General features: G+C 56.4%; 4 protein-coding genes across 4 annotated transcripts; 3 read left to right on the plus strand and 1 right to left on the minus strand.

Annotated features, from left to right (window-relative positions):
* Positions 1-147: 147 nt before the first annotated feature.
* PRIM1 (DNA primase subunit 1) lies at positions 148-9,752 on the minus strand (the record flags this gene model as incomplete). The annotated part of the gene is made up of 9 exons (XM_039703218.1): positions 148-317; positions 890-1,105; positions 3,197-3,306; positions 4,762-4,820; positions 6,536-6,672; positions 8,531-8,604; positions 8,685-8,791; positions 8,867-9,021; positions 9,698-9,752. Coding segments are annotated over 9 exons (1,068 nt in total), but the record flags the coding sequence as incomplete, so codon positions are not given.
* Positions 9,753-10,105: 353 nt separating this feature from the next.
* Positions 10,106-13,038, plus strand: LOC120499459 (retinol dehydrogenase 16-like). Its single transcript, XM_039703219.1, has 4 exons — positions 10,106-10,118; positions 10,279-10,441; positions 12,293-12,456; positions 12,621-13,038. Exons 1-4 carry the CDS (start codon positions 10,106-10,108, stop codon positions 12,836-12,838), a joined length of 558 nt encoding a protein of 185 aa, XP_039559153.1. The 3' UTR covers positions 12,839-13,038.
* Positions 13,039-13,557: 519 nt separating this feature from the next.
* On the plus strand, positions 13,558-14,575 carry LOC120499460 (17-beta-hydroxysteroid dehydrogenase type 6-like). Its single transcript, XM_039703221.1, has 3 exons — positions 13,558-13,744; positions 14,008-14,203; positions 14,276-14,575. The coding sequence occupies exons 1-3, from the start codon at positions 13,586-13,588 to the stop codon at positions 14,494-14,496; spliced, it is 576 nt and encodes a 191-aa protein (XP_039559155.1). The 5' UTR covers positions 13,558-13,585; the 3' UTR covers positions 14,497-14,575.
* Positions 14,576-14,956: 381 nt separating this feature from the next.
* Positions 14,957-20,833, plus strand: GPR182 (G protein-coupled receptor 182). The gene is made up of 2 exons (XM_039703291.1): positions 14,957-16,875; positions 18,208-20,833. The coding sequence occupies exon 2, from the start codon at positions 18,216-18,218 to the stop codon at positions 19,308-19,310; it is 1,095 nt and encodes a 364-aa protein (XP_039559225.1). The 5' UTR covers positions 14,957-16,875; positions 18,208-18,215; the 3' UTR covers positions 19,311-20,833.
* Positions 20,834-25,234: the final 4,401 nt, after the last annotated feature.

Raw genomic sequence — 25,234 nt, forward strand, 5'->3', positions numbered from 1 at the left:
TTGGGACGTGCTCCCAGCTGACGTTAGGGTTAGGGTCAGGGTCAGGGTCAGGGTTTCGGGTCAGGGTTTAGGGTCAGGGTTTAAGGTTTAGGGTCAGGGTTTAGGGTCAGGGTTTGGGACGTCTCCCGGCTGACGCACGTGATGGTGGGCACCGAGAATGGATCAAACTGGGTTAGGGTTAGGGTTAGGGTTAGGGTCAGGGTCAGGGTTTAGGGTCAGGGTCAGGGACATCTCCCGGCTGACGCACGTGATGGTGGGCACCGAGAATGGATCAAACTCCTCGAGCTTCTGCAGGTCCAGCGGGACCGAAATGCGCCCTGGGACACGGGGAGAGGTCAGGAGTTGGGAATCAAATTTGGGTGAGTCAGGGGTGTTTGAAAAAGTTGGGGTTTTTTTATATCTCCTGTTTTTTATCTCACTTTATTTGAAGGGTGAGATAATAGAGATGTTATAAATAATAATAATAATAATAACAATAATAATAATACTGCTACAGTATAATATTTTGTAATATACCCATTATAGATATAGTTCCTATATAATATATATACAATTATATATTCTTATTTTATATTTTATATAATATATTTTATTCTACAATATATTATATCAGCACAGCCCCCCCCGCCCCTCCCCTGTTGCCCCTCACCTGTTTTGGGGTCCAGCCCCTCCCCTGTTTTGGGGTCCAGCCCCTCACCTGTTTTGGGGTCCAGCCCCTCCCCTGTTTTGGGGTCCAGCCCCTCACCTGTTTTGGGGTCCAGCCCCTCCCCTGTTTTGGGGTCCAGCCCCTCACCTGTTTTGGGGTCCAGCCCCTCCCCTGTTTTGGGGTCCAGCCCCTCACCTGTTTTGGGGTCCAGCCCCTCCCCTGTTTTGGGGTCCAGCCCCTCACCTGTTTTGGGGTGCACGCTGAAGGGGCTCTTGAGCAGGTGGCCGAGCCCCTTGCTGACGTTGCCGTCGAGGCGGGGGAAGCAGAGCTGCAGCATCACCTCCCACTCGGGGTGCCCCAGGCGGGCGCGCTCGCGCTCGGCGCGCGCCCGCAGCAGCTCCCAGCGCTGCACCGAGTCCTTCCTGCGCGGGAACTCGGCCCGCAGCGGCTCCCGCAGCTCTGGCCGCGTCAAGGCTCGGCCACAGCCGTTCTTTTTCTGCTTGGTTTTTGACATTTTGCCCTTCCAGGATACGTTTTACCCTTCCAGGATCTGCTTCAGCCTTTCCAGGACCCCATTTAGCCTTCTAGAACCCCATTTACCCTTCCAGGATCCCATCTACCCTTACAGGATCTGTTTTACCCTATCCAGAGTCCCATTTACCCTTCTAGGATCCCATTCAGCCTTCCAGGATACGTTTTACCCTTACAGGATCTGCTTCAGCCTTTCCAGGATCCCATTTAGCCTTCTAGAACCCCATTTACCCTTCCAGGATCCCATCTACCCTTACAGGATCTGTTTTACCCTATCCAGAGTCCCATTTACCCTTCTAGGATCCCATTCAGCCTTTCCAGGATCCCATTTACCCTTCTAGGACCCCATTTACCCTTCCAAGATCCCATTCACCCTTTCCAGGATGCCATTTTAACCCCATATTTTAACTTTAACCCTCTATTTTAACCCCACATTTTACCTTTAACCCCACCTTTTAACCCCATATTTCAACTTTAACCCCATGCTTTAACCCCATATTTTAACCTTAACCCTGTATTTTAACCCCATCTTTTAACCCCATATTTTAACTTTAACCCTCTATTTTAACCCCACATTTTACCTTTAACCCCACCTTTTAACCCCATATTTCAACTTTAACCCCATGCTTTAACCCCATATTTTAACCTTAACCCTGTATTTTAACCCATGCCATTTACTCTTCTAAGATTCCATTCACCCTTCTAGGATGTCATTTACCCTTCCAGGACCCCATTTACCCTCCTAGGACCCCATTTACCCTTCTAGGATCCCATTTACCCTTCCAGGATCTGTTTTACCCTTACAGGATCTGTTTTACCCCTTCCAGGACCCCATCTACCTTTCCAGGATGCCATTTACCCTTCCAGGATCTGTTTTATCCTTTCTAGGATCCCGTCTACCCTTTCAGGATCCCATTTACCCTTCTAGGACCCCATTTACCCTTCCAAGATCCCATTCACCCTTTCCAGGATGCCATTTTAACCCCATATTTTAACTTTAACCCTCTATTTTAACCCCACATTTTACCTTTAACCCCACCTTTTAACCCCATATTTCAACTTTAACCCCATGCTTTAACCCCATATTTTAACCTTAACCCTGTATTTTAACCCTATCTTTTAACCCCATATTTTAACTTTAACCCCTTTATTTTAACCCCATATTTCAACTTTAACCCCCTATTTTACCCTGATATTTTAACTTTAACCCTATATTTTAACTTTAACCCCCTAAATTAACCCCATATTTCAACTTTAACCCCCTATATTAACCCTATATTTTATTTTTAACCCCATTTTAACCCCATATTTTAACTTTAACCCTTCTTTTAACCTGATATTTCAACTTTAACCCCATTTTAACCCCCTATTTTACCCTGATATTTTAATTTTAACCCCATGCTTTCACCCCATATTTTAACCCCATACTTTAACTTTAACCCCATCTTTTAACCCCATATTTTAGTTTTAACCCCATGTTTTAGCTTTAACCCCACGCTTTAACCCCATTTTAACCCCATCTTTTAACTTTAACCCCATGCTTTAACGCCATATTTTAACTCTGACCCCCTATTTTAACCCCACCTTTTAACCCTGTATTTCAACTTTAACCCCATCTTTTAAACCATATTTTATTTTTAACCCCATATTTTGACCTTAACCCCCTATTTTAATTTTAACCCCCTATATTAACCCCATCTTTCAACTTTAACCCCATGCTTTAACCCCACATTTTAACTTTAACCCTCTATTTCAACGCTCTCTTTTAACCCCATATTTTAACTTTAAACCCATCTTTTAACCCCATATTTCAACTTCAACCCCATATTTTAATTTTAACCCCATATTTTAACTTTAACCCCCTATATTAACCCCATCTTTTAACCCCATATTTCAACTTTAACCCCCTACATTAACCCTATATTTAAATTTTAACCCCCTATTTTAATCCCATATTTTATCCCTATTTTTTAAACTTTTTTAACCCCTTCCTCCCCACCCCCCAGGCAGCAAGGATACCCTCGGGGAGCAGGGCCAGCACCTTGTCCCACCTCTCGGGGCTGCCCAGGATGTCCTGTCCCCTCAGCGCGTGCTCCTCGAAGTATTTCTGCACCACGGCCACCGAGCGCCTGCGGGACAGCCCAAAGATGGGCAAAAAGGGCTTTTTTGGACCCAAACGTGGGGCAACCGAGAGGCTTTTGAAAAGCTTTTATTCTGGTTTTAAGCCTCACGCCAAAGGCGGGACAATGCAGATGTTATAATTCACACCATCACGATTAAAAGGTAATTATTTCTTAATTATGAGGTATTATAAGCATTTTTGTCCTTTAAAAATGGACAAATATTCTTTAAATTCAATTCTTTAAATTCAATAATTTAAATCATTTAAATTCAATAATTTAAATAATTTAAATAATTTAAATACAATAATTTAAATAATTTAAATCTGGGACAATGCAGATGTTATAATTCAAACCATCACGATTAAAAGGTAATTATTTCTTAATTATGAGGTATTATAAGCATTTTTGTCCTATCAGCTTTTGCCACAGCACGCTGTTCTTTAAATTCAATAATTTAAATAATTTAAATCATTTAAATTCAATAATTTAAATAATTTCAATAATTTAAATTCAATAATTTAAATAATTTCAATAATTTAAATTCAATAATAAGCATTTTTGTCCTATCAGCTTTTGCCACAGCACGCTGTTCTTTAAATTCAATAATTTAAATAATTTAAATCATTTAAATTCAATAATTTAAATAATTTAATTCTTTAAATCCAATAATTTCAAATTACCCCTCGTGGCTCCTAATAAATATATAATAAATAATAATAATTATATATAATAAATAATAATAATAAATAACAGAATTCTGTTTCTCTGAAGCATTTATTTTTATTTGTTTTTCTCAGCAGTGTCTGTCCCATTTCCAAGCCAGCATTTCTCATCTCGAGGTTTGCAGATGTGGGAGTTTTGTCAGGCTTGGGGAATTCTCTATAAATTAATTTTTCCACATTTCCCCCTCTCTCAAACTTCTTTGATGGTTTTGTTACAGTGAAGTACACGAGGCACTAACATTGTCACTATAACAATTAATGTACAGAAACCTTTTCTAAGAAGTAATCTAAAAAATTTGGTTTAATTCTTGCTACTTTTTAATTTTAATTACTGTTAATAAATTTTTCTTTATACCCTTTTAAAATTTTAAGCCAACTTTACCTTTCTCCTAATCCTATCTCACAAGAAATAAATAAATTGGTGATTGGCCAACAATAAAACCCACCATGCTCATCAATATATTAATTTTAAAAATCTCAAAATTAAAAAAAAATCTGAAATTAACAAACCAAAACCACTACAATCAATGTAAATAAACTTATTTTGCAAAGCTCCTTTAGCCAGGGTGAATTTTATATATAAAAAATAAAAATATTATAACATCAGCACGAATTTTAACATCTGTATTGTCCCACCCTTCACGTGAGACTGAAAACAGAATAAAATTTTTTTAAATTCCTCTCTTTTTATCCCAATTTTGGGTCAAAAAAAGGTTTAAGGGGGCAGGGGCTGACCCACCTGATGAAGGGGTGCACGGGGTGGGACAGGTTCACCTTCTTCACCGTGTCTGCACCGCCCTGGGGGCACAGGGGCAGCCTGGGGGTGGGCACGGGGCTGGGCACCCAAACCCACCTGCTCCAGGGGGTGCCCAGAGACCCCCAAACCCACCTGCTCCAGGGGCAGGGGGGCTGGGCACCCCAAACCCACCTGCCCCAGGGGCAGGGGGTGCCCAGACCCCCCAAACCCACCTGCTCCAGGGGGTGCCCAGAGACCCCCAAACCCACCTGCTCCATGGGCAGGGGGTGCCCAAAGCCCCCCAAAGTCATTCTCAACAGGGGCAGGGGGTGCCCAGAGACCCCCAAACCCACCTGCTCCAGGGGGTGCCCAGAGACCCCCAAACCCACCTGCTCCAGGGGCAGGGGGTGCCCAAAGCCCCCCAAAGTCATTCTCAACAGGGGCAGGGGGGCTGGGCACCCCAAACCCACCTGCCCCAGGGGCAGGGGGTGCCCAGACCCCCCAAACCCACCTGCTCCAGGGGGTGCCCAGAGACCCCCAAACCCACCTGCTCCAGGGGCAGGGGGTGCCCAGAGACCCCCAAACCCACCTGCTCCATGGGCAGGGGGTGCCCAAAGCCCCCCAAACCCCCCTGCTCCAGGGGCAGGGGTGCCCAAAGCCCCCCATAGTCATTTTCAGCAGGGTCAGGGGGTACCTAAAGCCCCCCAAACCCACCTGCTTCAAGGTCAGGCAGTGCCTAGACCCCCACAAATCCATCTGCTTCAGGGGCAGGGGGTGCCCAGACCCTTCAAACCCATTTTTATCAGGGGCAGGGGGTGCCCAGACCCCCCACAAATTCATTTTCAGCAGGGTCAGGGGGTACCCACACCCCCCCAAGCCCACCTTCCACAGGCTCAGGGAGTGCCCAAACCCCCCTGGCACCCATTTTCACCAGGCTCAGGGGTACCCAAACCCCCCAAATCCATTTTCAACCAGGCTCAGGGGTACCCAAACCCACTTTCCACAGGATCAGGGGTACCCAAACCCCCCTGGCACCCCCCTTCCCCAGGCTCAGGGGTACCCACAGCCCTGGCACCCACCTTCACCAGGCTCAGGGGTACCCAAAGCCCCACAAATCCACATCCACAAGGGTGAGGGGATGCCCAAACCCCCTGGCACCCACCTTTACCAGTCCCAGGGGTACCCACAGCCCTGGCACCCACCTTCACCAGGCTCAGGGGTACCCACACCCCTGGCACCCACCTTCCCCAGGCTCAGGGGCACCCACAGCCCTGGCACCCACCTTCCCCAGGCTCAGGGGCACCCACACCCCTGCCACCCACCTTCCCCAGTGGGGTACCCACACCCCCCCAAGCCCACCTTCCACAGGCTCAGGGAGTGCCCAAACCCCCCTGGCACCCATTTTCACCAGGCTCAGATGTACCCAAACCCCCCAAATCCATTTTCAACCAGGCTCAGGGATACCCAAATCCCCTTTCCCCAGGCTCAGGGGTACCCAAACCCACCTTCACCAGACTCAGGGGTACCCACACCCCCTGGCACCCACCTTCCCCAGGCCCAGGGGCACCCACACCCCTGGCACCCACCTTCACCAGGCCCAGGGGTACCCAAACCCACCTTCACCAGGCTCAGGGGTACCCACACCCCTGGCACCCACCTTCCCCAGGCTCAGGGGCACCCACAGCCCTGGCACCCACCTTCCCCAGGCTCAGGGGCACCCACACCCCTGGCACCCACCTTCCCCAGTCCCAGGGGCACCCACAGCCCTGGCACCCACCTTCACCAGGCTCAGGTACTCCACTGCAGCTGCCCTCAGGGCTGGGGACCATTTCCTGACGGCGTCGTCGCACACCCAGCAGTGCACCCCCCTCCTGCCAGAGTACACCCACAGGCGGTGCCGCACGCCCAGGTCCTCTGGGGGGGCACAGAGATGGGCTTTGGGGGGGCACAGATGGGGTTTGGGGGGGTACAGATGGGTTTTGGAGGGGCATAGACGGGGTTTGGGGGGGCATAGATGGAATTTGGAGCTGCACACATGGGGTTTGGAGGGGCACACATGGGTTTTAGGGGCCATAGATGGGTTTTGAGGGGCATAGATGGGGTTTTGGGGGGCATTGATGGAATTTGGAGGGGCACACGTGGGGTTTTGGGGGGGTAACAGATGGGTTTTGGAGGGGCATAGTTGGGTTTGGGGGGACACACTGGGGTTTTGGGGGGGCACAAATGGGTTTGAAGGGGCACACGTGGGGTTTGGGGAGGTACTGATGGGTTTTGAGGGGGCACAGATGGGTTTAGGGGGGCAGAGATGGGTTTGCAGGGGCACAGATGGGTTTTGGGTGGGCACACATGGGTTTGGAGGGACATAGATAGGTTTAGAAGGGGCACAGAGGAGTTTTGGAGGGGCACAGAGGAGTTTTGGAGGGGCACAGAGGAGTTTTGGAGGGGCACAGATCGGTTTTGGAGGGCATAGATGGGGTTTGGGGGGCACAGATGGTGTTTGGGGGGAGCACAAATGTGTTTTCAGGGGGTACAGATGGGTTTGGGGGGGCACAGATGGGTTTGAAGGGGCACAGATGGGTTTTGGAGGGCATAGATGGGGTTTGGGGGGCACAGATGGTGTTTGGGGGGGCACAAATGGGTTTTCAGGGGGTACAGATGGGTTTGAAGGGGCACAGATGGGTTTTGGAGGGGCATAGGTGGGGTTTGGGGAGGTACTGATGGGTTTCAGGGGGGCACAGATGGGTTTGGAGGGGCACAAATGGGTTTTGGGGGGGCACAGATGGGTTTGAGGGGGCACAGATGGGGTTTGGAGGGGCATAGGTGGGGTTTGGCGAGGTACTGATGGGTTTCAGGGGGACACAGATGGGTTTGAAGGGGCACAGATGGGTTTTGGGGGGGCACAGATGGGATTTGGGGGGACATAGATAGGTTTAGAAGGGGCACAGATGGGTTTTGGGTGGGCACAAATGGGTTTGAAGGGGCATGGATAGGGTTTGGGGGGGGCACAGATGGGTTTGGTGGGGCACAGTTCTATTTTGGAGAAATAAAGCTACGAAAGGTGTATTGTAGTAGGACTTATGAGGGGTAATTTCAAATTATTCATTTTATGGTACTAATTATACACTGTAAATAACTTAAAACAAATAATTTAGAATTACCCCTCGTAAGTCCTACTACAATACATATTTTATACTTCTTTCATAGTTCTATTTCTCAAAAATTCCTAATCTTATTTACAAGACCATCCTTTAAAATTTATTTCTAATTCAATTTCTCTCTCGACAATACCTCTCCTATTCTACAACATCTCTAAGCCAACATTCCTTATCTCAAAATTCACACACAAATACAGACTTTTGTGTGTAAACATCACTTATGTGAACCTTCTGTGAAACTTTAAGGATTTTCCACAAATCCATTTCCCACAGAGGGGGTCAGACTCTTTCTCCAGAACCAGAGCACGCAGTCCCAAGCTGTGCCAAGGGAAAATTTAGGTTGGATATTATGAAAAAGCTTTTTATAGAAAGGGTGATAAAGCTCTGGAATGTTCTGCGTGGGGAGGTGGTGGAATCACCCCCCCTGGATGTGTTTAAAAAAAATTGGATGTGGCACTGGTTTAGTTGAGCTGCTGGAGCTGGGATGGACTCAATCCTAAACTTCCCTTCCAAACTGCTCACTCTGTGAATTCTGTGAATTCTTTGGGGTCTGGGCACCGCTGTGGGGTCTGCACATGCCCAGCCAGGGGGTCCCCGCGTGTCCCCAAGCCCCTCACCCACGAGCGCGCGGTCGATGACGCGGACGGCGATGGTCATCAGCGTCCAGCACTTGGAGCAGATATCAGCCGAGCTGGGGGCACAGCGAGGGGCGTCAGCCGGACGCCCCCCACCCCTGAACCCCCTCCCAGCCCCAGAGCCCCCCGGGGGAACCTGCAGCACGTCCGGACGTCGTCGTAATCCGTCATGTCGATGTCAAAGACCAGCTCCTTCTCCTGAGGCTGGAAGGCTCCCAGGTGCACCGTGTTGTGCTGGTTGGGCTGAGGAGGGACAGGGTGGGCTCAGCGCCACCGCAGACCCCCGCAGACCCCCCCAGCACGGTGGGCAGGACTCACCCGGTGGGAATAGACGGCCCCGATGTCGATTTTGTAGGGGTTGATCTTCTGCAGCTCCCGCTCCAGCTCCTGGGGGCTGCTGAAGGACTGGAAGCGCAGGTAGACGTCGTCCCGCAGCGTGAAGGAGAATTCCCGCAGCTGGAAGTAATTCTTCGCTGCAGGGACACGGGAGGGTCGGGGGGGGGTCAATGCCGTCCTAAATCCCCCATTAAAGTCACCCCCGGACCCGCCCTTCCCCGCTCCTCCCGGTGTCCCGGTCGGTGCAGTGTGGGATGAGACCCGGGATCGGGGTGATCCCGCCCGGTATCGGTGCATCCACCCACCGCCCGCCCCCGGTAGCCCAGCGTGGTATGAGACCCGGGATCAGGGTGTTCCCGCCCGGTACCGGTGCTCCCCGGCCCGTATCGGTGCCTTTCCCCCGGTATCAATGCCCCTCGCCCGGTATCGGTGCCCCCCGGTCGGTATCGGTGCCTTTTCCCCGGTATTAGTGCCCCCCGCACGGTATCGCTGGCCCCAGTCCGGTATCGGTGCCCCTCGCCCGGTACCGGTGCCCCCCGCCCGGTATCGGTGACCCCATCCGGTATCGGTGTTCCCCACCCGGTATCGGTGCCCCCCGCCCGGTATCAATGCCCCTCGCCCGGTACCGGTGACCCCCGGCTCGGTACCGGTGGCCCCAGTCCGGTATCAATGCCCCCCTCCGGTACCGCATCCCCGGTGGAGCCCTCGCCCGGTACCGTTGCCCCCAGTCCGGTATCGGTACCCCCCGCCCGGTACCGGTGCCCCGGCTCGGTATCGATGCCCCCCGCCCGGTACCGGTTCCCCCCCGCTCACCGCCGCCGTAGCTGAGCCAGCGGCCGTAGGGGCCGTGCGGGAAGAGCCGCCGAGGAGAGCAAAGCACCGGAGAGGTCCCGGGATGGAGGGGAGGGGATGCCCCGGGGTCCCGGGGTCTGGGGTCGTGCGGTCCGGGGGTGGTCCTGGAGGGGTCCCGGAACCGGGAGGGTGGCGGGGTGCTGAGCTGCGGGCACGGCCCGGGGTCCGGGGTGTCCCGGGGTCCAAGGGGGTCCCAGGGGGGCTGCCCGGGGTCCGGGTGGGTCCCTGGACGCGCGGTCCTGGCTTGTCCCGGGGTCCGGTAGATCCTGGGGTGCTGAGGTGCGGGGGGGGTCCCGGCTTTCGGGGCGGTCCCAGGATCTGGGAGGGTCCCGGGGTAATCCGGTGATCCGGGGACGGGGGGGCGCGGGGATGTTCCGGGCTCGTGGGTGGTCCCGGGCTCCGGGGTGCTCCCGGGCTCCGGGGGTGTTCCGGGCTCCGGCAATGTTCCGGGGATGTTCCGGGCTCGGGGGTGGTCCCGGGCTCGGGGCTGTTCCGGGCTCCGGGGGGGGTCCCGGGCTCCGGGGGGGTCCCGGGTTCCGGAGATGTTCCGGGCTCCGGGAATGTTCCGGGCTCCGGGGTGTTCCGGGGATGTTCCGGGCTCGGGGATGTTCCGGGCTCGGGGGTGGTCCCGGGATGTTCCGGGCTCTTCGGCGGAGGCTACTGCCCCTCCAAGTACGGCGTGGAGGCCTTCTCTGACAGCCTCAGGTAAGGCTGGAGCAGCAGCTCTCCCTCAGGGTTTCCCAGCTTGTTTTTCTGGACTTTGTCTGGCGCAGCGGTCAGCTCCCAGCCCTGCACGATCGTGACTGAGCACAGGTCGAACTCGCGTGTGCTGCTGAAGTGTGAGCAGCTCCTGTGCTGGCACGGGGCCTCCCCTGAGGACATTGGCCCTGTCCAAGATCCTGCAGGACATGGCCCTGAGCTGCCCTGAGCTTTGCTTTGCTCCCAACCCATTGAAATGTGGCAAATGTTTACTGGCACATCATTTCAGCCATGTGCCAGGCTGGCACAATGTCCACAGGCATGGTCAGGCTCTGCTCCACGCCCTGGCATGAGGCTGCATGCCATGGGAGATGTGGGCATGGAGCCTCCTCTGGGGACATTGGCCCTGTCCAAGACCCTGCAGGACACGGCCCTGCTGCCCTGAGCTTTGCTTTGCTCTTAACCCATTGAAATGTGGCAAATATTCACTGGCACATCATCTCAGCCACGTGCCAGGCTGGCACAGGGTACACTGGCATGATCAGGCTGTGCTCCATGCCCTGGCACAAGGCTGAATGCCAAGGGAGATGTGGGCACAGAGCCTCTGATGTGGACATTGGTCCTCTCCAAGACCCTGCAGGACACGGCCCTGCTGCCCTGAGCTTTGCTTTGTTCCCAACCCGTCTCAAACATTTGCTGACATCATTTCAGCCACGTGCCAGGCTGGCACAATGTCCACTGGCATGGTCAGGCTCTGCTCCACGCCCTGGCATGAGGCTGCATGCCATGGGAGATGTGGGCATGGGGCCTCCTCTGGGGACATTGGGCCTGTCCAAGACCCTGCAGGACAGGAGCTACCCCGAGCTTTGCTTTGTTTCCAACCCATCCAGATGTGGCAAATGTTTACTGGCACATCATCTCAGCCATGTGCCAGGCTGGCACAATGTCCACTGGCGTCCACAGGCTGTGCTCCACCCCTCCCGCTGCATGCCATGGGAGATGTGGGCATGGAGCCTCCTCTGGGGACATTGGGCCTGTCCAAGACCCTGCAGGACAGGAGCTACCCCGAGCTTTGCTTTGTTTCCAACCCATCCAGATGTGGCAAATGTTTACTGGCACATGATCTCTGCCATGTGCCAGGCTGGTCAGGTCAGGCTCTGCTCCAGGCCCTGGCACGAGGCTCTATGCCATGGGAGATGCGGGCACGGACACGCTGGGTGCTGCTGCCATGTCCCACGGGACTCAATCCCCTGCAGGCTGGAGATGCGCAACTTCGGGGTGAAGGTCTGTGTGATCGAGCCGGGCTACTTCAAAACCATGATCACCAACGTTGAGAACCTGGAGAAGAATTTCTAGGCCAGCTGGGAGAAGCTTCCGGCAGACACGGGGCCTCCCCTGGGGACATTGGCCCTGTCCAAGATCCTGCAGGAGATGGCCCTGCTGCCCTGAGCTTTGCTTTGCTCCCAACCCATCCAGATGTGGCAAATGTTTACTGGCACATCATCTCAGCCACGTGCCAGGCTGGCACAATGTCCACTGGCGTCCACAGGCTGTGCTCCACCCCTCCCACTGCATGCCATGGGAGATGTGGGCATGGAGCCTCCTCTGGGGACATTGGGCCTGTCCAAGACCCTGCAGGACAGGAGCTACCCCGAGCTTTGCTTTGTTTCCAACCCATCCAGATGTGGCAAATGTTTACTGGCACATCATTTCAGCCACATTCCAGGCTGGCACAATGTCCACTGACATGGTCTGGCTGTGCTCCACACCCTGGCACGGGGCTGCATGCCATGGGAGATGCGGGCACGGACACGCTGGGTGCTGCTGCCATGTCCCACGGGACTCAATCCCCTGCAGGCTGGAGATGCGCAACTTCGGGGTGAAGGTCTGTGTGATCGAGCCGGGCTACTTCAAAACCATGATCACCAACGTTGAGAACCTGGAGAAGAATTTCTATGCCAGCTGGGAGAAGCTTCCTGCAGAGATCAAAGCGAGTTACGGGGAGGGTTACTTGAAGGATTGTAAGTAGCTCCCCCAAAGGCTGAGTGATCCTCTTTGTCTGATGACACAAGGCACATCCCCAGGGCCACGAGGGTCCCACGGGGGTCCCGCTGCCCCAAAACCTCCTGGGGCCACTTGGCTCCGCTCAGCTCCAGCCTCCCAGCGGCGTTTTCTGCCTCTGCAGTTGTGGCGACCCTCAAGCTGCTGCAGAAGGGCTACAACACCGACCTGTCCCTGGTCACCAACTGCATGGAGCACGCTCTGACCAGCCTGCACCCCCGCTCACGCTACTCGGCCGGCTGGGACGCCAAGCTGCTCTACCTGCCCCTCAGCTACCTGCCCTCAGCCCTCAGCGATGCCCTCTTCTCCTTGTTCTACCCCAAACCTGCTGGGCAAGCCTGAGGTGGGCATGCAGCTGGCAGCCAGGAGCAGAGGGAGATGCAATAACACACGCTGGGATCAAGAATTGGCTGCGGCCACGTCCCTGAATTTGTAGCTGCGTGTAGCTCAGAATTTGTAGCTTGGAATTTGTAGCTGTCTGTCCCTCTGTGCCCTGCTCACCGGTGGGTTTGTCCTGAATAAAGACGCCCTGTCCCCTCCTGGCTGAGCGTGGTGGCACTCAGGCCGTGGCAGCCAGGCTGAGCCTGGCAGCTCTGGCTCTTCCCCTGGGCACCTGCTGCGCTCAGGATCCAGCCCTGGGCACGGTGCCAGGGGGCTTGTCCAGGCTGGCAGCCCGGGTGTTGACACAGGGCAGCAAAACTCAGACCTGCTCCAACCTGAGCAGATTTCCCTCCGGGCAGAGAAGCGAGCAGGCCTCTTACAGAACCCTCCTCTGCTTCCTCCTCCTGCAGAGCTGTTTGGGGGGCCTGTGCTGCCCCATCACCACATTTGGGGACCCTGTCGCCCACCAGTGCGGGGTGGGATGGGAAGGTCCAGGGTTGGTGCTGCTGGCGGTTCCCCCAAATCCAGCTCCGTGGGGCACCGGGATCCACCTGCTGGGGGCACGGCAGAGCCCCGGGCACGGGCAAAGCCGGGAATTGCAAAAACCACAAATCAGGAGGGACAAAACGCAGCCCGGCAGGGAGCTGCCGCAATCCCGGCTCTATAAATGCCGGCACGGGCAGTCACCGAGCGCTGCCAGCGGCGGGGATGTGGCCGTACGCGGTGGCCGTGCTGCTGGCGCTGCTCCTGCTGCGCCGCTGGCACCGGGAGCGGCAGACGGTGCCGCGGCTCTCGGAGAAGCACGTGCTGATCACGGGATGCGACAGCGGCTTCGGGAAGCGGCTGGCCCGGGTCCCAGGGTCTTTGGTTGTGGTGTCTAGAGGGGTCCTGGGGCGCTGAAATTCGGGGAGGTTCCGAGATCTGGGGTGTTCCCGAGGCACTGAGGTTCAGGGGGATTCCAAGATCCCGGGATCCAGAGGGGTCCTGGGGTGCTGAGCTCCGGGGGTGTCTCGGGATCCACGAGGGTCCCCGGAGCAAGAACAAGGTTCCCCAGCGCCCATGACAGAACGCCTGGGGTGTGCCACGAGCAGCCCCTCGCTGCCCCCCGATCTCTGCCCTCCTCGGGGCAGCAGCTCCCGCTGATCCCCTCCACCTCGGGCAGGCGGGAGCTGCGTCCCTTCGGGGTGAGGGTCTCCATCATCGAGCCCGGAGGCTTCCAGACGGGAATGACCGACCCCGCCCCGCTGGTGGAGGGCTTCCTTCGCCTCTGGGAGCGGCTCCCGGCAGAAACCCAGGCAGCTTACGGCCGCCACTACCTGGACAAATGTGAGTCCACCCCAACACCGCCACCCCTGCTGACCCCACCTCCACGGCGCTGACCCCCTTCTGCCCACCCAGATGCCAAGAGCACCACCCTGCTGCACCGCCTGAGCAGCTCCCGGCTGTCGCACGTCACCGATGCCATGACCCACGCGCTGCTGTCCCGCTGTCCCCGCAGCCGCTACGCCGCGGGCTGGGACGCCTGCCTCATCTTCCTCCCGCTCAGCTACTGCCCCTCCTGGCTCTCCGACACCATCATTGGCTTCTTCCTGCCCGTCCCGGCCAGCGGGACCCCCTGATGGCCACCAGAGCGGGGACACGGCCCGTGGGTGTCTCGGGCTCTGCAGAACGTGCTCAATAAAGCTGGGCAATGCTGGGGCTCGGAGGTGTCCGATGGTCACCTGGCCACGGTGCTGGCGGCCACCGGGGGTCGCGTGGCAGGATCCCGGCTGCTGCCCGTGCCCCGAGCGGCTGCGTGTCCCGGGATATCCCGGCTCGGGTGGCAGGGAAAGGGCTGGGAAAGGCAGAGCGGTGTTTATCCATCCCCTAGGCTCGGTTTAACCCGGGATATCCCGGCTCGGGTAGCATGGAACGGGCTGGGAGAGGCAGCTCGGTGTTTATCCCTATCCTAGGCTCGGCTTAACCCGGGATACTCCGGCTGAGCTGGCAGGGAACGGGCTGGGAGAGGCAGCTCGGTGTTTATCCCTAACCTAGGCTCGGCTTAACCCGGGATATCCCAGCTCGGGTAGCATGGAACGGGCTGGGAGAGGCAGCGCGGTGTTTATCCATCCCCTGGGCACGGTGTATCCCGAGATAAACCGGCTCGGATGGTAGGGACCGAGCCAGGAAAGGCAGAACGGTGTTTATCCATCCCCTGGGCACGGTATATCCCGGGATACCCCGGCTGAGCTGGCATGGAACGGGCTGGGAGAGGCAGCGCGGTGTTTATCCATCCCCCGGGCTCGTGGGCGATGATCCCTGCGTCACTCACCGAGCTAATTAAGAGCTGATTAGCGATCAGCAGCTGCGGGGCAGGTCTCTGAGGTTGTGCACTTGCCTGCGGGACCAGAGCAGCGCCAGCGCAGCCCCCTCCCCTCAGCTCTGGCAAAGCCCACCCTGGGCCGGGACCCCCGAGACGCCTCGGGGAGGGCGAGAGGGACGAGGAGCAGCCGGGACCTCGCACAAGCTGCCTTCCCCAGCCGAGGAAGCTTTTCCCGAGTGTTTTCTTTGGCTCGGGGAGCACAGCGTGCCCGGCAGCCCCCGCAGGTCGCGTTGGGGACCGGGACGTGGCGTGCCAACCCCCGGGAGCTGCAGCCCTGGCTGTACCTGCCGCGGCACACCTGTGCCCAAATCCCTCCGGAGGAGGAAGGAGCAGGAGAATTGCAGATCCCCGGCGCTGCCTCTGCCTGGAGCCCGCCTCTCCAGACCCTGAGGGGCTCCTGGGCACAGATTTGGGGTGCTGAGAGCCTTGGGGCACCCCAGGAATTGCAGAAGGGGCTGAGCTGCCTGTCCCAAACCCAGAAATACAACCAAGCTCCCAGAGCTCGCTGTTCCCACCCGCATCAGCAGCCCCTGCACAGCCCTCGACGCTTCCCAGCTCCTGCTCAGCCCCAGAGTTCGCTGTGGAATTCTCCTGACCCGTTAAACAGAACCAGCAGAGCATTGCTTCCCCCTCGGATGGGACAAAACCCCCTCGGTGGCAGAGCGGCCCCTCACCACCCCCACGGCCCCAGCTGAGCCAAAATATGCCCGGGGCCAGCACGAAGCCGCCGAGTTCCTGTTTGGAAGCCGCTCCTGCCGGGGTTGGTACCTGCACACGGGGTCACCAGCGCCGGGCTTGCTGTTGTGAGCCCCGACTTTATCAGTGCCCTGGCGCTTCCCCGCTCCCCGTGCCTTCCTTCCGAGCCAATTGTTGATCCCGCAGTCTTGGCTGAGCTGGGAAAAAGGGAGATTTCCTGCAATTGTTTCGCAGGACTTGCAGAACGATGCAAAATTTTCTGCCTATCAGCCCCCGTCCCCAGCTCCGGGGCAAGGCTTGAGCCCCCTGGCTTCCCCTGCCAGACCGCGGGGCAATCAAGGCTCTGTGATTAATTGCTGCCTGGCCAGAGGTGCTTCTCTGGCGACATCCGTCTGCCACCGGCTCCTGCGGGAGCGCTGCCCGGGCACAGAGTTCAGCTTTCAGCTTTTCCCCCGAAAAACCCCTGATCTCACCCTGATATCGAGGTGGCATCAAGGACATCTTTGTCACCTTTGTTATAACCCACCCCAACCAGGATTCCCAGAGCTGGGGCAGGACCTGGGATGTATTTTCCCCACAGAAGGATCCAGGCGGGATCCAACCTCTTATCCCAGCGCGGTGACAGTGGAGGGGACACTCGGGAAGCCCCGGGGACCCCCGTCCACCCCCAGGCACCTGCGGCTTCCACACCGACACCTGCCCGGGGCCTCCGTCCCCACCCTGCGGCAAAATCAAACGGGAGCCGAGTCCCGGCGCTGCAGATCCAGGGAAATGTCACCGGGCTGGGCTGTCTCAGGATGTCGCACCACGGCGGTCATTTCCTGCCCAGCGAGCGGCCACCGAGCCCACCCCGGCTCCGTGCCCAGAGGCGCCTGAGCTGCCGAGCCGAGAGGATCCCCCCGCCCCGAGCAGCCCCAGAGCAGCCCTCGCCCAGCCGCCGGTGAGCCAGAGCCGTGCCTCCTGCTTCGTGTCACTTCTCCTGTCCGTCTGTCCCCTCTCCCACCCGTCCGTCCCTCCTCCCGTTTGTCTGTCCCTTCTCCTGTCCGTCCGTCCCTTCTGTCTGTCTTCTCTCCCACCCATCCGTTCCTTCTCCCGTTTGTCTGTCCCTTCTCCTGTCCGTCCGTCCCTTCTCCTGTCTGTCCTCTCTCCCACCCATCCGTCCCTTCTCCCGTTTGTCTGTCCCTTCTCCTCTCCGTCTGTCCCCTTTACCATCCATCTGTCCCCTCTCCCACCCGTCCATCCCTTCTCCCGTCTGCCCGTCCCTTCTCCTGTCTGCCTGTCCCTTCTCATGTCCGTCTGTCCCCTCTACCATCCATCTGTCACCTCGCCCATCTCTCTGTCCCTTCTCCTGTCTGTCCGTCCCTTCTCCCGTTTGTCTGTCCCTTCTCATGTCCGTCTGTCCCCTCTCCCATCTGTCCCTTCTCCATTTGTCTGTCCCTGGTCCTGTATGCCCATCCCTTCTCCTGTCCGTCTGTCCCCTCGCCTGTCTCTCTGTCTCTTCTCCTGTCCGTCTGTCCCCTCTCCTGTCCGTCTGTCCCGTCTCTCAGCCCCAGCGGCCCCTCAGGACCTGCAGGACAGAGAGGACGGGAGGTTCGGGAGCCCCGGGGGTGCCAGGCTCAGCCTCCCCCTGGTTCTGTCTGCCAGCCGGGGTGGGTGCCACAGGGGTGACGCTCACGGGGGACACCAGCTGTGGCTCGGTGCCCGTTTGCCAGGCTCCGGGTGAAGTGGGAAGGCCCCGCTGGAAGGGCAGAGTCCCGCAGCGTCCCACAGAGTCCCGCAGAGTCCCGCAGCGTTCCCGAGGGAGCGTCTGCTCCGCTGGACGGGCTCCGCAGCGTCTCCGCTGCGCTGGGATCGGGGCTCTCACTTGGGGCAGTAAGAGAATGTCCAGGTCAGCTGCATTTCCCTGAAATGGTTCATTTTGTCACCTACTTGGATGTCCCGATGGCTCCCGGCAGAGTGAGGGCGGCTCACACCCCGAGGGCTCGGGTGGGAGCGGGGCCTCTCCCGCTGGAGCTGTCTGGGACAGAGTCACCAATCCTGTGTGTCCCAGGCCAGCCTCGGGGACAGGGGACAGCCACCACACGTGGTGACTGTCGTTTGTGGCTGGCATTTATCCTGGGATGTGAGGGGATCACCAGGGTGGACGCAGCATCTTTGGAGGGTTGATGTAGGGAGCCACCGTGGGAGTAAAAATTGGATTAGAAGCTCCCAGAAGGATTTTTTTGAGCTCTGTTTCAGGCTGCCCAGCTCAGCGCTCTCCCTTTCCCTGCAGCCACCAGGATGGCCGAGGTGACCACTGTCCCCACGGAGACACACACTGTCCCCAGTGAGTACGGGGACTACCACAACCTGTCCGAGCTGTTCTACCTCCTGAACCACACCTACACCTACTGCGAGTTCAGCCTGGACGAGAACATCAAGCGAGTGGTTCTCTTCATCCTCTACCTGGTCATCTTCGTGGTGGGCTTGGTGGAGAACCTCCTCGTCATCTGGGTCAACTGGCAGACGCGGGGCCACAAGAGCTTGGTCAACCTCTACATCATCAACATGGCCATCGCCGACCTGGGCGTGCTGCTCTCGCTGCCCGTCTGGATGCTGGAGGTGATGCTGGATTACACCTGGCTCTGGGGCAGCTTCCTCTGCCGCTTCACCCACTACTTCTACTTCGCCAACATGTACGCCAGCATCTTCTTCCTCACCTGCCTGAGCGTGGATCGCTACGTGACCCTGACCAGCTCCTCCCTCTTCTGGCGCCGGCACCAGCACCGCGTGCGCCGCGCGGTCTGCGCCTGCAGCTGGGTCCTGGCCGCCGCCATCCCCGTGCTGGAGGTGGCTCACATGCAGCTGGTCAACACCGGGGAGCCCATCTGCATCTTCATGGCTCCTTTTGAGACCTACGACGAGTGGGCGCTGGCGGTCAGCCTGGCCACCACCACCATCGGCTTCCTCATCCCCTTCCCCGTCATGGCGGTGTTCAACGTGCTGACAGCGCGGTTCGTGCGGCGCGCCAAGCCGGAGAGCCGCAAGCACTGCCTGCTGATCTACGCCTACATCGGGGTGTTCCTGCTCAGCTGGCTGCCCTTCCACGCCGTGCTGACGCTGCTCACCCTCGAGGGCAACCACATCGTCCTGCACTGCACCTTCGCCCACTTGCTCTACTTCTTCTACGACATCATCGACTGCTTCACGCTGCTGCACTGCGTCGTCAACCCCATCCTCTACAACTTCCTCAGCAAGAACTTCCGTGGAAAACTCATCTCTGCCGTGGTCAAGTACATCCCCAAGGAGCACGGTGGCCAGAAGGGCGCTGGAAATTCCTCCTCCAGCACGCAGCACTCCATAGTCATCGCGAAGGACAACAGCCCTCCCAACTAAGGGGGGTCAGACTCTCCCAGTTTTGGTCGTGGTGGCTCCCTGGGGGCGGTGGGGTTGGTTTTCCTGCTGCTGAGGACACGATTTGCTTGGGCACAGCCTTTCTTGGCTGGGCACCCCCCATGCCAGGTTTGAGGAGAGCTGGGAGCTACGGACATCTCGCCTCTGGAGTGCTGTTGTGTCCAACCTAAAGAAAGAAGAGAAAATGATATTCCCTGTTTGACAAGAAGATGCTATTCCCTTGCAATAATAAAGCTTGTTACTCCACTCAGTGTGTGACACAACCCGGCCCCAAGAGCAGAGCCCCGTCCTGCCCCCAGCTGTGGGGTTGGAGTGCACCATCTGCCCCACCACGGCTCTTCCTGCACCCCCAAACTGCCCCTGACCCCCACCCTGGGCACGGCACTGCCTGGTGAGTGCCATCCCGAGAGGGAGAGGAGGAACCACCCCTCTGGAGCACAACCCCCCCTCCACAGTGCCCAGCAACATCCAGAGCCCGATTTTTGAGAGATGAAGGCAAAGGGGCTGAGGAGGGCACAGACCTGAGGAGAGGAACAACTTGGATTCCAGGTCAGCCACTCCTTCAGAGCAATTTTGCAAACCCAGTTGTAAATTTGTGATGGCTAAACCGGGTTTTGCTGGGAAGGGCTGACTTTGGGTCCTCCACCCCATTAACTCCAGCCTCCTCTGGAGCATCCCCTGGCAGGTTTTTATGGCCACTGGGTAGATTTCTCAACTCCACCAGACCCCAACACCCCTTCCCCTTCCACCAAACCCCCCGTGGGAGCACGGGCACGTACAGAAATCCTCAGAGCTGGAGCACAGGCTGGGTTTGTGCCCTGCAAGCAACTGGAGCATCCGGAGAAAATTCATCCTGGCGTGGATCCTGATCTCAGTCACGTGCTGGGGCTCGGGCCCTCGCTGGGGGAAGGTGACAGAGAGACCATAAATCTCCCGAAGGCCTTGAGCTGCTCGGGGAACACGTGGTGAAAAAAGCAAAGCATAAGCAGTTCTGGGGACAGGATGCTGGCGCAGGGGTGGGAGCAGGATGTCCCAGGAGAAGCCCATGGCCAGGGGGTGACACGGATGCGGGGTTATCACGGGGCTGGCTGGGAAAGCTCTGCCCCTTCCAGGGCTCCCTGATGGGGGAAAAACCCTCAATTCCTCAGGGTTCCTTCTGCAGGGATGCTCCTCTGTATGCCAGGACATGAGCACTGAGGGGAGAATGCAAATCCACCTTTTACACAGAAACTCTGGGAATTCCCTGCTCAGGAATTCCCTTCCTCTGCTCCTCACAGCTGTGAGTGCAGAACCCCAGGGGCTGTGAGACCCCCCGGGCTCAGATCTGCACCCCACCATCTTCATTCCCTGATCCCAAATCCTCCCTGAGCTTCCCTTTGCTAATTCCTTCCTATTTCCAATTAAAAAAAATGGAGGATAAACACACAACCAGCCACTCACCAGGGCAAAAATATATTCAAGATACTTCAACATGTAAAATTTGGTATTTCACCTAATAAACTTGATTTTTAACTGTCTGAATTTCTCTGCATTTTTGTCCACAGACCTTAGGGCCAGAGTGGCCTCAAATAAATTGTCACCCATGGTGGTCTGGGCTGGGGCACTCTGTTCCCTCCTCCATGGGAAGTTCTTCCTTGTCTTGAGGTGGAATTTCTTGTGGTTTCATTTATGGCCACTGCTCCTTGTCCTGTCACACCACTGAAAAGTCTGGCACCATCCTCTTGGCCCCCCTTAAGGTGTTTTTATGGATTGGTGAGATCCCCTGTCAAATTAGATATTTATATGAATATCAGATATTTTTATGGATTGATGAGATCCCCTCTCAAATGAGAAATCTGAGATATTTTTGTGGATTGAGATCCCCTCTGAAATGAGATATTTATATGAATATCAGATATTTTTATGGATTGATGAGATCCTCTCAAATGAGAAATTTGAGATAATTTTATGGATTGGTGAGATCCCCTCTCAAATGAGATATCTGAGATATTTTTATGAATTGATGAGACCCCTCAAATGAGCAATTTAAGATATTTTTATGGATTGTTGAGGTCTCCTCTCAAATGAGAAATCTGAGATATTTTTATGGATTTTTATGGATCACCCAGGCACTCCTGGCAAAAACACATTTTATAAAGAAGCAGCTACAAGAGCTCAATGTTTTCCATTTTATTATTCTAAATAAAAACCACACTTTGTGCTGAACAATGGAGTAGAAAAGAACCCAATGTACAACGATTTTAGACATCTACGATTTGGGGGGGAGGGAAAAGTTTACAAAATATACAAAACTTTACAGCAAATAGATAGTAAACACTTAAATAGCAGGAGGTCAGTACCTACGATTAACTTAACAAAAAGGTTAGACAGCAAGTTCAACTCTTTTTTTCTTTCTTCTTTTTCTCAGTCACTCTTGATGACAGACCTGGATCCACTGAGAACAGGGAAAGTGAATTTTGTGGTGGGGGTGGCAGTGAGCCTGGGCTTGGAGCAGGATTCCCTGGGCTCCCCAGGGAATTCCTGTGACCTGGATGCTGCCAGAATTTCCCCTCTGCTACCCCAGGGTCCCAAAAGCACTTTGCAAACACCTCGGGCTGCCCCAGGGGAGGTAGCTCGGTGTCCCCACAGCCACCAAGGGCAGGAGAGAGCCATGGTGGTGGAGAAGGAACAAAATCTGAATGGAGTTCTGCTCTGGCTCTGCCAACACCGAGCTGGAGCTGCCAGCTTGGGGACAGGGGTGACATCCCTGCCCACCCCAAAGGCTCAGGAACACCCAGGACCCCCACCCAGGTCTCTGAGCCCTCTGGGAATCACCCCCAGGAGCAGCAGCAGGGCCAGACCCACCCCTGCAGCCCCTCCACTGCAGGTTTGGGGTGTTCCAGGGGGGAATGATCCATTTTAACCCAGGCAAACTGAAATTCCCAGGCTCAGAGCCAGCAGCAATGGGGGGCTCACGCTTTTCCCACCCCCAGGGCTGGCTGTGCCCGTTGGTGTTTCGGTGTAAAAGCTTCTCTTTTTGGTTTATGTGCACAAAAGGCTTTTGCTTTTCAGCTGAGTGAAAAGCTGCAGGGCTGCAGAGCATCCCTGAAGCTCACCACGGCTTCTGGAACATTCCAGGAGGGTTCTCAAGGCTCTCCCAGCCCTGTCTTTCCCTCACAGCCACCTCCAGAGCAGTGCAGGTCGTGTCCATCCCTGTCCCTGTCCCCAGCTGGGCCCAGCCCTGAGCTCCACGCTCGAGGGGACCCTGCACGAGCAGGGGGTGGGACTGGGTGACCCCCAAATGTCCCTTCCAGCCTCATCCCTCCTGCAACTCCACACAACAAACCCAGGGAGCAGCTCAGAGGCGCCCACACCAAAGCACCACCACTGCCCAGAGCACCACGGCGTTCCCAAAATTCCCCTTTTCTCTTGTAAAACCCAACACAGCTCCACAGTGATGACCACGAGCCTGGAGCTCAGAACTCAGAGCGAGCTGCCCTCGGCTCTGGGGCCTCCCCTCCTCCCCAGCCAGGCTCCAGGCACCCTCCCTGCCCCCGGAGGTAGGTCGGTACCACGGGAGGTACCACCCTCATTTTACAGATGAGGAAACTGAGGCAAACAGGTGAGTGACTTGCCCAAGGCCACGGGGGAGATGGAAGAGAGACCCCCGGGTGCTCTGAGCTCTCTGAGGCCAGCCCCCACTGCAGGATGGCCCCTCCTGGGTGTCCCCTCCTGGGTGTCCCCTCCTGGGTGTCCCTTCACAGGGAGGGGGCAGCAGGGTGAGTTTCCAGGGTTTGCAAATCACTAGTTTAGTTTAGTTTAGTTTTTTAGTTTAGTTTTAACAGTAAAACTTGACAGAAGTGCAGGAGCTGATCCACAACCACCGAGGCTGGAGAGCCCCGAGCACTTCCTTGTTTGTGAGGTAGAATGAGTTACCCGAGGGCAATCCCAGCTTGGAATGATCTGTTCCTGCCCACCTCTGCCCCACAGCTGGAAAACACAGGGAGAAGCCAATCCATGCCCTTCCCAGTGTCAACACTGCTGGTACATTGCCAGGGTGGCCAGGAGAGACCCCCAGGAGTGGCCAGGAGAGCCCCCCGTGCTGAGGTGGACATGACACAGGGCCAAGAGAGACCCCCTGTGCCCAGGAGAGCCTGACATGTGTCCAGGAGAGCTCCTCCATGCCCAGGAGAGCTCCCCCACACCCAGGGGAGCCCCTCCATGCCCAGGGGATCCCCTCCATGCCCAGAGGAGACCCTCCATGCCCAGAGGAGACCCTCCACGCCCAGGGGAGCCCCTCCACGCCCAGGGGAGCCCCTCCACGCCCAGGGGAGACCCTCCACGCCCAGGGGAGTCCCTCCATGCCCAGGGGAGCCCCTCCACGCCCAGGGGAGCCCCTCCACGCCCAGGGGAGACCCCCACTCCTAGGAGAGCCCCTCCATGCCCAGCAGAGCCTCTCCACACCTAGGAGAGACCTTCCATACCCAGGAGAGACCCTCCACGCCCAGGAGAGACCCCCCACACCCAGGGGAACCCCTCCATAACCAGAAGAGCCCCTCCATACCCAGAAGAGCCCCTCCATGCCCAGGAGAGCCCCCCATATCCAGGGGAGATCCTCCATGCCCAGGGGAGACCCTCCATGCCCAGGAGAACTCCCCACTTCTAGGAGAGCCCCTCCATGGCCAGGAGAGCCCCCACACCCAGGGGAACCCCTCCATCCATACCCAGGAGAGCCCCTCCACGCCCAGGAGAGCCCCTCCACGCCCAGGGGATCCCCCACACCCAGGGGAACCCCTCCATACATACCCAGGAGAGCCCCTCCACGCCCAGGGGATCCCCCACACCCAGGGGAGCCCCCAGAAGTGCCCAGCATGCAGCTGGAGAGGCCAAGGCATCGCTGTGGCTCCCTCTCTCTCCATGAACAAACTCACATCACTCCAACCACACACGGGAACACCTCCAGGGCGTGGCAGGGGGATCCCTCGGGCAGGAGAAGGGTCTCTCCTCCTTCCAGGGAGTTTAAGGCAACAGCTCCATCCTGACCCTCTGCCCAGGGCACAGCGTGAGGCTGGGGCAGAGCAGAGCCAGGACACTCCTGGCTCTCTGTGGCCACCACAAATCACCCCACATGGAGCAGGGACCTGCCTCCCTTCCCTCTCCAGTCCTCCAGGAGATCTCCACGCTCACACAGCCACCTCCACCCAGGCTCTGCAGGGAGGTCCTGTTGCTCCTTCAGCTCCTCCTCCAGGTCTCAGGGCACGAGTGAGTCCCAGCCACGGCAGAGCCTGGGAATCTGGGAATCTGCATCCCCTGCTCCTGGTTCCCTGCTGGGATCCCTCCTTGTTTACACACTCAGGTGCTTCCTGCTCCTCTCCCCAGCAATGCAGCCAGAGCACACTTTGCCTGTCTCCTGGCAGTAGCAGCACAACACCAGGGATGCCCAGAATGTCTTTTTCTTTCCTTTTTTTTTCTTTCTCTTTTTTGTTCCTTTCCTTCGAGTCCAGCGCCTGCTCTGGCTCTGTCCCTCTCCACTGAGGTCAGGTGTGAAAATCTTAGCAGCATCAGTTTGTGGACAAGCTCAGGGTTAGCCTGGTCAAGTGGGCTAAAAGGTTCAAAAAAAAAAAAATAGAATCTAGACTCAAAAACTAGTGAGAAATGCTAAAAGCACAGAACTCGATGGCCTCTACCAGGACCAGAGGTAAGTAAACACGACAGACTCCTTGAAACAGTGATGTACCTCACGTGCTGTTAATTTGTACAACGCCACCAATCTAAAAAGCCCTAGGAAGGCCCAAAAACAAAAACCAAAAATTAAACCAAAACCAAAAAAAAAAAAAGAATTCCATCCATGATGCCTGACCATTAAATAAACCGAAACAACTTTTTTTTTTTTTTGTTTTGTTTTTCCTTTCCTCCTCCTCCTCCTC

This window comes from Passer montanus, unplaced genomic scaffold (assembly GCF_014805655.1).
Source record: "Passer montanus isolate IOZ18808 unplaced genomic scaffold, ASM1480565v1 scaffold161, whole genome shotgun sequence".
NCBI classification, from domain to species: Eukaryota; Metazoa; Chordata; class Aves; order Passeriformes; family Passeridae; genus Passer; species Passer montanus.

Coding starts and splice junctions, on each gene's coding strand:
- GPR182 (XM_039703291.1), top strand. CDS start 18,216: ATGGCCGAGGTGACCACTGTCCCCACGGAGACACACACTGTCCCCAGT.
- LOC120499459 (XM_039703219.1), top strand. Junction 10,442..12,292: donor GCCTTCTCTGACAGCCTCAG/GTAAGGCTGGAG, acceptor AATCCCCTGCAG/GCTGGAGATGCGCAACTTCG. Junction 12,457..12,620: donor GGAGGGTTACTTGAAGGATT/GTAAGTAGCTCC, acceptor CTGCCTCTGCAG/TTGTGGCGACCCTCAAGCTG.
- LOC120499460 (XM_039703221.1), top strand. CDS start 13,586: ATGTGGCCGTACGCGGTGGCCGTGCTGCTGGCGCTGCTCCTGCTGCGC. Junction 13,745..14,007: donor CCCGGGTCCCAGGGTCTTTG/GTTGTGGTGTCT, acceptor TCCTCGGGGCAG/CAGCTCCCGCTGATCCCCTC. Junction 14,204..14,275: donor CCGCCACTACCTGGACAAAT/GTGAGTCCACCC, acceptor CTGCCCACCCAG/ATGCCAAGAGCACCACCCTG.